The sequence below is a fragment of the Mustela nigripes genome, chromosome X (genome assembly GCF_022355385.1).
Source record: "Mustela nigripes isolate SB6536 chromosome X, MUSNIG.SB6536, whole genome shotgun sequence".
In the NCBI taxonomy this organism is placed as follows: Eukaryota; Metazoa; Chordata; class Mammalia; order Carnivora; family Mustelidae; genus Mustela; species Mustela nigripes.
The window spans coordinates 40,745,783-40,757,143 of NC_081575.1; the positions used below are offsets into that span (position 1 = coordinate 40,745,783).

Below are 11,361 nucleotides of genomic sequence, written 5' to 3' on the forward strand. Positions count from 1 at the left end.
GGGATTGGGAGGGAGAAAAACCATAAGTGACTCTTAATCTCACAAAACAAACTGAGGGTTGCTGGGGGGAGGGGGGTTGGGAGAAGGGGAGTGGGGTTATGGACATTGGGGAGGGTATGTGCTTTGGTGAGTGCTGTGAAGTGTGTAAATCTGGCGATTCACAGGTTTATCCCCTGTACCCCTGGGTAAAAAATATATTATATGTTTATAAAAAATAAAAAAAAAGAAAAAAAAACTGCACTCAAACTTAAGCATTTCTTTCTTTTTTTTTTTTTTAAGCTTAAGCATTTCTTAAGGCAATTTATCTATTAACAGCATAGTTCACTTTCAGGACCTGTTTGCTTATCCAGTGGGTACTTAACAGGCTCCAAATTTTACACTTTAATAATGGGCCTCTTGATTTTCTTGCATGTCTGGGACAGAACGGGATGGACATTTGGAACATTTGGAAAGGGTTGTTAAGACCTTATGTCATTACTTAAGGATACCGTAAGCATGTCCTCCTGTTTCCAACACCATCAAAGGACAAAATCAAAACAGGCTGCAAATTGGACAATGTTCAATTAAAGATTCACCTCCAAGCATTAGGCTACCCATTATTCCTCCTCAGTGGAAACTCTTCTCAGACTGAAGTTACCCCCTTCAGAGAAAAAAGACTGCTACTAGGGAGGCTATAAATAGACTGGGCCCAGGAGTAAGGAAACTCTGTACCCACATCATGAAACTAGGAGAAGCAAGGAGTGCAGAGGCATTCTTTATGTTTGTTGGGGACTTCAAAAGCAGCCTAGAGGGGATGAGGAGTCCCAGAAATATAAAATGGTGGTGGTGGGCAGTGGGAAGAGAATATATTTGCACCACAGTAAGGCATGAGCATAGTGTGTTGTCAGTGACAAAGAGACAAGCAGCCCCTGACATCTGGGATCCAGCCTGCCACTATTAACTGGGCCTTGGTGTTTTCTTGTTGAGCATAAATAGTCTCACAGAACATCAATATTAGGGAAGGTTGCTCTGCAACCATGATGGATCAAGACAAAAATAAGACTACTCCACAATCATGTCTGAACATTGTTAAAATATGAACAGTGTCCCACCCACCAAAAATGACCAAACATCTCCCATCCTGGCTAATATGAGTGACTGTTGCTTCTTTACCAACTACTGCTCTAGCTTTAGGTCAGTCTGCCCCACTTAGAGATAAGATTAATTTAGGAATCTAATCACAGAATTTCCCCCACTTTCTGATAGCCTTTTTTTTAAAAGATTTATTTATTTATTTGACAGAGAGAGATCACAAGTAGGCAGAGAGGCAGGCAGAGAGAGAGAGAGGAGGAAGCAGGCTCCCTGCTGAGCAGAGAGCTAGATGTGGGACTTGATCCCAGGACCCTGAGATCATGACCCGAGCCGAAGGCAGCGGCTTAACCCACTGAGCCACCAAGGCACCCCAGCCTTTAAACGTAGAACAAAACCAGCTAGTGTAACTAAGTCAGCCTGGTTTCCTCAGGAATTTCCTGGTTTAAGCACTGAAACTCTCACATTCCAGGGAATCCTTCAGTCTCAGGCAAACTGGGGTGGCTGGTAAATGGCCTGCTTCCCTCAACCCTCATGCAGATCATCTAAAGCAAGTCCAAATCCTCTTAAGTCCCTTCTACCACCCTGTCACTGAGATGCCCCATGGTTTCTCATGGTGTGCATTCTCCTTTTGCTGCAGCAAATAAAAAACCCACCTTTTTCAACTACAGGTCTTTCCTAGTGATCTGTGGTTGGAGGGCATTAACATCAGTAAGCAAAGAGGCACAACATTGTGGAAATTCTCCCAAGGTCTAGCATGGAAAAATGGGATCGAAGGAATGGAGAAGTAGGTGGAACAGGGCCAGAAGGCAAGGGTGCTACAGCCCTGAGGGGGCCAACGCTGAAAAGGTGGTTTTTAGGGGTGATAAAAGACGAGGTGATGGAGATGAAGCCACGAGCTTTTGGAGGAGGAAGAGGAGTTGTTACGCACTCCCCACCCCCATGCTTAAACAATCATTGAACACTACATCGAAAACTAATGATGGGGGCGCCTGGGTGGCTCAGTGGGTTAAAGCCTCTGCCTTCGGCCCAGGTCATGATCCCAGGGTCCTGGAATCAAGCTCCACATCGGGCTCTCTGCTTCGTGGGGAGTCTGCTTCCTCCTCTCTCTCTGCCTGCCTCTCTGCCTACTTGTGATTTTTGTCTGTCAAATAAATAAATAAATAAAATCTTAAAAAAAAAACTAATGATGTACTATATGCTGGCTAATTGAACATAACAGTTAAAAAATTTTAAAAAAGAATAATATAAAGGTTAAAAAAAAGAACACTAGTGAAAAGATAGCAAAACCTCACACCCTTTTGGCTTATGTTACAAAATAATGAGTCAATCTGTAATGGCCTAGAAGCTGATCATAGAGTTTTTGTATCCACACTTGCTTTACTGTCGACTGCATCATCTAATAATTTCTATATAAGGTAAATTTCTGGGAAGAGAGAACTCCAATAACACACCAGTTGACAGGTCTTACAACTGCAAAATATTAAACTTACAATTTTAATTCTTTGGGGTTGAGGACATTCAATGTTAAAGACCAGTAATCAGACAGGAAGACAAATCATGAGAGACTCTTAAGTCTAGAGAACAAACTGAGGGTTGCTGGAGGGAAGGTGGTTGGGGGACGTGGTAACTGGCTGATGGGCATTATGGAGGGCATGTGATGTGATGACCACTGGGCATTATGGGGGGCATGTGATGTGATGACCACTGGGTGTTATACGCAACTGATGAATTACTGAACTCTACCTCTGAAACTATATTTTGGCTAGTTGAATTTAAATTAATAAAATAACGTGGTAATAGGAAAAATGAAAAAATAAAATAAAGGCCCTACAACAGTGTCTGACATATAGTAAATGGCAACAAATATAAACTATTACAAATACTATCATTATGCTCTCTTTTTCAATGTGCTTGTTTGAAAAAAGGGACAATGCAGTAGTTTTAAAAAATGTTTTTGATCACGTACCTTTGAGTATGCTGGAAGTACATATTGAATGCTAAATATAACTGCTTTGTTTTTAATACTCTGCTCAGAGTCAAACGTTTAGATGACTGTGTACATGCCCTTTGGTGAAATTTATTGTAAGTGATCTTTGGTAAATCTTTTAAAATCAGGGGCTGGGTACCCACATTCCACTCGATATTGGCCCCTACTGCGCGTTGCAAAGCAAGTTTTGCAACCGGATTACAATTTAGATTGGTACTATTTATACTTAAAAAATAGCAGGGGGGGGCGCCTGGGTGGCTCAGTTGGTTAAGCCACTGCCTTCGGCTCAGGTCATGATCTCGGGGTCCTGGGATCAAGTCCTGCATTGGGCTCTCTGGTCAGCAGGGAGACTGTTTCTCTCTCTCTCTCTCTCTCTGCCTGCCTCTCTATCTACTTGTGATCTCTCTCTCTCTCAAATAAATAAATAAAATCTTTTTAAAAAATAGCAGGGGGTGAAAACAAGGTGATTGTCCATGCAAAAGGAAACTTAGAGCGCTCAGAACCTAATTGGAACATTAGGGAAGTAGGTTCCTTAGAACAGATTCAGTTTCTGATTTTCATGAGAAAGCTGTCTTTCTTTATTTCTACAAAAGTAAAAGTCACCTGTAAAAATGTAGGAACATGCATGGAAGCCTTCTGGAGTCCTCTGAAGTTCAAAAGAAGAAAAGAGTGAATGCCTAAGTTCTGGGAGTGTCTAGAATATATTATAAAAGGTAGCAAATGGAGTTTTGTACATTTATGATAACTTGGTACTGCTGAAAGATCGTCTTTACCAGGTGTTTTGATACCTAGGGAAACAATCAGCTTGTTTATCCTACATTAGTACTAAACTGCCATACTGCATGTGTATAACCTGCAAGTTCCAGTCGCTACTATTCTTAACACAAATTTGATTTACTCTTTTGCAATTCTGAAATGTGTTGAATTTACATTAATTTCCTCAGGGCTCAAGTTTGGTGGTGATAACCAATTATCCTGATATTGTGTTCTTCCAGTTCTTACCCTGTTTGAAATTATTGCCTTTTATTTCCCTCTTTAGCTATTTGGGGCTAAAAATACCCATTCTTACCCACACTATAGAAAACTTGGGTAACAAATCTACTTCTTTACTAGTTTAAGTATCATTTATTTGGAAACTGGCATTGTTTTACAAAACAAATAAAATAAAAACAATAATTCTTGGAAGTAAATTCCAGTAGCAAGTTAATAAATTAGATGGTTATACTTACTTATGAAGTCCTAAGGAAATACTTACAAGGGAAACTTTTACTTTTGATGTAAATTTTGGTGTGATCTTATTTCTACTATGCCTTTTCCAATGTATACTCGTTCTAGAGAGTAGTTTTATATGTATTAGTCCCACAAACATTCAAATCTCATATGCACACAGCAGATAGATTCCCATTTCTCTAAACATTTTGTGTACTTACAATATGCTATTGTTTACTTACAATAATCGGTTCTGTAGTTACTGCATACTTGAATACATACAATTCTTTCTGTCTAAGTAAATGAATCAAACTGAAAAGCACAAATTGAAAATGGAATTAAAATATTTAAGTTTTCTTTAATGTTTAGAAGTAAGGTGCATTTTCTTCAAAAACAGTTATGAAATAAACAGTGAGCAAACTAATACAACTAAGAAAATCGTGAAAGGGATATAGAGATCACTTCATGAATTGCTTTTGTCTTTGGAACAATTTAATTACAAGAATTAATTAAGGGATAATAGTGCTGGGCAAAAAAGAAAAAAGAATTAAATCATTTTTACAATGTCATTGCCAGATCCTAGAGTAATTCTAGATTGAAATACCATTTTAAGATAAACAAAGACAAACCCTCTTTAGGACTCGGTCATTACTTACCGAAATTTGCCATCTGTATTGTCTGGTTGCCAGTGTCTGGAACATTGTAAATCACAACAGCATCTGCGTTTCTTCTGCCCGCTGCTTGAATTTTTTCCGAAAATGTACAATTACCTCTTTCTATCAGTGCAATCCAGGGACTGTTAGTATTAGTAAACTCAGTGTTGTAGTCACAAGCTTGGTAGTTATTGTTCTTGGGGATGCCCACCACCCCCATAGCATTAGCCACTGGTGAGGCTAATCCATAAACACCACATTCACACCTCTCTATCGTAGTGTAGTTGCTGGTTTCATTGTAATAAGTCACAGTCACATAGGCATTCATTGAAAAAGACGCCGTGATTTTAAATAAAAAGGTAAAAATTACAAGCAGCCGAAAACAACTGGACTTATTCTCCTGGTTCATTGCTTGTTCATCTGAGCATAAAACTTAAGATGTCTGCTGGTATTTCCAACTATCAGTCACCATTTGTCCACTCAAGTCCCCGCTAGGCAGAAGTTTGAAATTTCAGTTGCAAGTAGGTAACTGATCTCACCTCTAGCAACATAAGCTCTGAATACATCAGCTCTATTTCACTTTAGTTATCTACGTTCTCCCTTGCCTGCCCCTCCTCCAACTGCACACACGTAACCTTTAACCAGGACTACGTTAGCAATAAATAACACCATAAACTTTATTCTACATGTCAACTTATCAGGATTGGATGACTTCCTGCACTGAGATTTTTTTTCTTAATGTGCCAGCTAATGCACGTTCATAAACATGGAGTGGATCGGAATGAGGAACTGGACTCTTGGGAATCCCACGTGACGAGGCTGAAAGTCACCTCTCTCAGATTATCTAAAACAAACTGGTTTTCCAAGCCCTGCTGAAATATGCTATCCACCAGTCCAGCCAGGAGTTAAGACCCAGAAGTTTAATTGCTACGGTAGACGTAGAATTGATTTTATAGCCCTTCCCCCTCTTACTTCTTTGTGGAATTTTTCTTAACAGGCTCCCCAAGGAATATCTTCAGCCACCTTGTTTATTCGTTGAAAAGTCAACATATTTCAGTGGCTAGGGATCCTTTTAAGTACAGTGCCTTGCCCGTGGTAGGCGCTCAAATATTTGTTGATTGCCTGATACCTGAGTTGCAGCATTCCATTAATTTTTATGTCCCATGTGTTATACTGTAACAAAAGATTGGTCAAGGTTTGATTTTGAATATTTAGTATTTTTAATTCTGGTGCTTTCAGATGTCTAGACAGACTTATTTATTTCGTCACTTCCTTTATTGTAAGCTCTGCTTTTAATCAGGAGTGCAACTGATATGTATTGCTGAAGGGTCAACTGGTCTGGCCAAGTGGCTGGGCTAGGGAGATTGCAATATGTGCCAAGGGCTGGTGAAGAAGTTGATAAATTGACAAGACAGAGATAGCAGGAGTCTGGGCCAAAAGTCAGCAAATGAGACAAACAGGCATCAGGCTTTCAGAGAAGCTGAGGACACCAGGTCAAAAGGAAAGCAGGCACAATGGTAGTCTGAAGTCCAAGGGAAGTAGTCTGGAACCAGAGAGACTCCTAGAGCCAGGGGAACAGGAAAACAGAAAATAGGAAAATGGGAGACATTGTTGAGTGAGATAATCAATGAATATATTTCTTCCCCTACTTCTTGTCCATCCTTAGGCATCTGAGGTAACAGCGTTGGAGTGGACCCTGCAGTAGGAATGAACAGAAAGATATTTCTTCCCCTACTTCTTGTCTGTCCTTAGGCATCTGAGATAACAGCGTTGGAGTGGACCCTGTGGTAGGAATGAATCCTTCTATTCAGCAGAAGGGAGGAGTTCAGGAAATGTGCGATAGAAACTGATGAATAAATCCCAACAGATGCACGCTACAGATTTAAACTTTCTATCCTATTATAGCTGTCGATTACTCACCTGTACATCCCCTCCCCTGTTATTATAAGCACCTTACACATAGTAATCGGTTAATAATTATTCATGGAATTGAACTGGAAAGTTTAAAGGTCTAGGTGTATTAGCTTGTGGTCTACTTAAGAGTAAACACAAAAAGTTGAACATTTTGCTATTAGGACTATGATTTCGATGTTCAAACTCATAAGAAAGCCTGTCTTCACTGGACAAAGAAAACTGTCATATTGAAAAGGGAAGTGTTACTATGGCCAAATCTATTAGTTTGCTGATTGTTGATAGACATCTCTGATAAATGCAATATCAGCATGCAATATGCAAATAATTAGTCAAGTCCTAGAAATTTAACTTTTGCTTTTCCTACCAGGTATTACATTGCTTCTCAAGGAAAAACGTCTCATGAAATAGTTTAAAAACAGATTAGTGAGAAATTAAATCTAAATTCATTAGAAGTTAAGTTTTGTTCATTGTAACTTAATAGTTTCAAATCTTCAGGTTATATTTTTTGCAGAAGTTAAGTCATTACAGGCCTTAAAAATGACAACTTCCCTGTAACACTTTGTGGTAGTGCGGGTATATTAAAAATGATTTTACTAAACTACTTAAAATTGTTCTGAAGGTTGAAATGCATGAATTTCTTCAGTAACCAGCATCATATATCTTGTACAAGGTGCATTTATGTTTCCTTTTATGACATTCAGAGAGAGAGTTGTAATTTACAAACATAATCTTAGATTGTTTTTGAAAATTTGCAGTTAAGTAAAATTAGTCCCAGAAAAATAAACACCTGCCAATGTAATTTTTCTGTTAACTCTTAAGGTAATTTGCTGGAGTGTGAGAGGTCTAGTTCTTTTTCAGTGTTTTTATTTTTTTTAAGATTTTATATATTTGAGAGAGAGAGAGAGAGAGAAAGCGTGCACGCACATGCACAAGTGGGAGGGAGGGGCAGAGGGACAGGGAGAAGCAGACTCCCTGTAGAGCAGGGAGTCTGTTTCGGGGGCTTGATCCCAGGACACTGAGATCATGACCTGAGGTGAAGGCGGATGCCTACCTGACTGAGCCACTTAGGTACCCCTGAAGTTTTGTTTGTGGAACACCTACATTATACTCACCTGGAATTTTATTTAAGTGAAGATTTCTGGGTTCCACCCCCAATAATCCTGAATCAGAATCTGAGGAAAATATCTAGGAATTCACATTTTAAATGAGCTCTCCAGGTAATTCTTATGCACTTGACAATTTAAGAACTTGAAAGCATAAACTTGTACATGAAGAAAATAGTACAGGATCGTAGTTTTGACAGATTTGGTGCTGTCATTTTATTTCATCCTCATTGTGCTTCAGCTTCCAATCTATATTTGTATCTATATAGTGTACATCTACATATTGTATGATCTATATTTGTGTGTTTCTTTGTACTTCAGGTGGTAGTCTGAACATTTTTTTAAGTATATTGCAAACCCAAAGTTGGCACAAGTGCTGATTCTGCAACAGCTACTATTATATCCTCAGGAAAATAAAAACCTCTCTGGGACTTTTTCTTCATTAACACCATAAAAGAGGTTAGATTAGAGTTTACTTATCCATAAGTTCTTTTCCAGATCTGATATGCTAGAACTCTGAAAATAAAAGTTGTTTAGAAACTATCAATTTTTAAAAAGATTTTATTTATTTATTTGGGGGGTGCTGAGTGGGAGGGGCAGAGGAAGAAGAGCATCTCAGACTCTGCACTGAGTGTGGAGCCCAACACAGGGCTTGATCTCATGACTCCGAGATCAAGACCTGAGCCAAAATCAAGAATTGGATGCTTAAACAGCTGAGCCACTGAGGTGCCCTTAAAAACTATCAATTTTTAATTTTTCCTTCCTTTCAGCACAATTTATGATGAAACTGCATTGAAAGTAGCTGAAATCATAGCACCTAAAACCAAGGTAAATTCAAAGTGTTGGTTAAAGCTTGAGCTTTAATAAAATTGACAAGTGCTCTAAACAGTGCTGTATAGCAGTGGCTTTCAAACTTGTCTGCGTATTAGAATCACCTGGGCAGCTAGCTGTTAACTACCTTAATGCCCAGGTTACAGCCCAACCAGAAACTTAAGCATAACAATTTTTCAAATTGCCAGGTAATACCAACGTGAAACCAAGTTTGAGAACCACTGCTATACAGTATTGTTCAAACATTTAATATTCCTGGACTTTTTAGATTACTTGTATCTTATTATTAAGGACCTTAATAAGTATTAAATATCGTAGCAAAAGTACATAATTAGTATTAATAAAAGCATAGAGAAGGTAGTTATTCATCTCTTAGGCAAAGAACATTTCAAATTTCTCCCTATGATTGAACGACACTTATGGCAAACCCATAATTGGAAGATGAGGAAGCACAGAGCTGCATTTTTTTTAAAGATTTTTTTTTAAATTTATTTTTATTTGAGAGAGAGACAGTGAGAGAGAGCATGAGAGGCGAGAAGGTCAGAGGGAGCAGCAGACTCGCCATGGAGCTGGGAGCCCGATGCGGGACTCAATCCCGGGACTCCGGGACTGTGACCTGAGCCGAAGGCAGTTGCTTAACCAACTGAGCCACCCAGGCGCCCCCAGAGCTGCATTTCTAATAGAATGCAGGTAATCCTTGATTATTCATAGCAAACTTCCAGTTTTGGGCTGGATGACTCTAACTTGGTGTATGTTCAAAAGGAATAAAAATTAATTTTAATATTAGCCCAAGCCAAATAAAAGAAATAACTGAGATCTGAGATTACAAAATCACTTGATGTCCAAAGTCAAATATGCCTAGGAACATATGACAGCAAAGATACATCTTACTTGGGAAATAAATTGCCTTTGTGATTTTGAGGGGGGAGGGGAAGAGTTTTGTGGGTTAAAATTTTTTCAGTGGAATTTGTTAAGAACTGGACCATTAGAACTGGGCAAGACGCCTGAATCTATATTTTAATGTTATCTCTGAAGTTTATATGGACTGTATATCTAGCTGGTCCTCTTGTTTTTACTTCTGCCCACTGCATTAGTAGTATATAGGTTGGACTGCTGACCAGAGACCCAAAATAGTGGTGACATAAGCAAGATAGTTTATCTTTCTCTCATGTAATAGCCCGAACAGTTAAGAAGTACAAAGCTGGTATGGCAGCTCAACATCAGGGACGTAGGCTCCTACTAGCTGGTTGGGTTGACATCCTTATAATGTTGCTCTTCCTCTGCAAGACAGATGTCTCACCACCATGCTCACATTTTAGTCAGTGGGGAAGGGAGGTAAAGGGAAAGAGAGCATTTTCTTACAGCCTTTGGGAAATTGGCTAGTAATTGTACAGATCACTTATGCTTACTTCTGAGCTTAGAACTTAGTGACAAGGCCATATCTAACAACAAAGGAACCAGGGGAAAGTATTCTAGGTAGCTATGTTCTGAGCTAAAAATGGACAGATCTACTACTATAGAAGAGAATAGTTATTAGGGTCAAGTAACAGTCTCTGGCAACCTCTTTATAACCATTCTCCTTCCAGGAGACAGTGACCATTCTAAAACAAATTGAATCATGGCGTGTATGGCCACAAACTATATAATAGCTTCCCAGTGCTCTGAAGATACATACTAAAATCCTTACTATGGCCTACAAGGCTCTGTATAGCCTGCAAGAGGCTTGGTCTCTTTGCTTGTCTCCTCTTGTACCCCACTTTCTGCACTCCAGCCTCATCAGTTCTCATTCAAGTCCCCAAACACACATTCACTTTCCCAGGAAAAGCTTTCCCAAGTGCCCCCGACCCCAACTTGGCTTCCTTTGTCATAAAGCTCTAATATAAAGCACATATCTTTCCTCTGTAGCACTTAGCTCAGTTATTTGTATAATTACTTGAATGTCTCTCTCCTCCACAACACTGTAAGCTCTATGAGAGTGGGAGCCATGTATTTTTGCTCGTATTGTGTTGTGTTCCTAGTGCTCACCCAGTACTTGTCGCAGAGTGAGCATTCAAACACTTGGATATATGTTGCAATAGTTCAGCTTATTATTTTATGAGCCCCAGGATTTGGAGAAGATTATCTCACAGCGATCTATTATGTGAAATTATACTCTTCCTCAAACATTTTACTGTGTGTTCATATTAGAGCTTAAAGAAACAGACCTCAGAGTTATAAGCCTAAACTTCTAATTTAATTGCTTGGACAATTTTACATTAAACCATTTAGTCTTTTTCTGTTTTGTTCCCCATTACGAAGTAGATATTAGAACCTTGTTGGGGGTAACTTCTAGATCCTAAGCTGAGTCAGATGTAGTTATCTCAGAATAGCATCAGAGGTACTCAAATTCTTTAAAAGGTGTTGCTTGATTTTCAGTGAAGATGTGCATATCATTACAAAAAGCTAAAATATTTCAGATTTCTGTCTTAGAAAAAATATATATATCAGCGAAAAGGCAACAAGTTAGGAAAAACACTAGCAGTAAAAAAAGCAAAAATAAAAACAAAAACAAAAGCAAACAAACCCTGGGATGAAAAAATTTCAATTGTTTTTT

The 11,361-nt window shown here is 38.8% G+C and overlaps 1 protein-coding gene across 1 annotated transcript in view; it reads right to left on the reverse strand.

Moving 5' to 3' along the window:
• The window catches only part of RNF128 (ring finger protein 128), a 114,093-nt gene extending 108,535 nt beyond the window's left edge, over positions 1 to 5,558 (reverse strand). The window contains exon 1 of the mRNA XM_059385484.1: positions 4,924 to 5,558. Within this exon, the coding sequence (XP_059241467.1) occupies positions 4,924 to 5,329 (406 nt within the window). The 5' untranslated portion in view covers positions 5,330 to 5,558. The remainder of the gene's footprint in view (positions 1 to 4,923) is intronic.
• Positions 5,559 to 11,361: the final 5,803 nt, after the last annotated feature.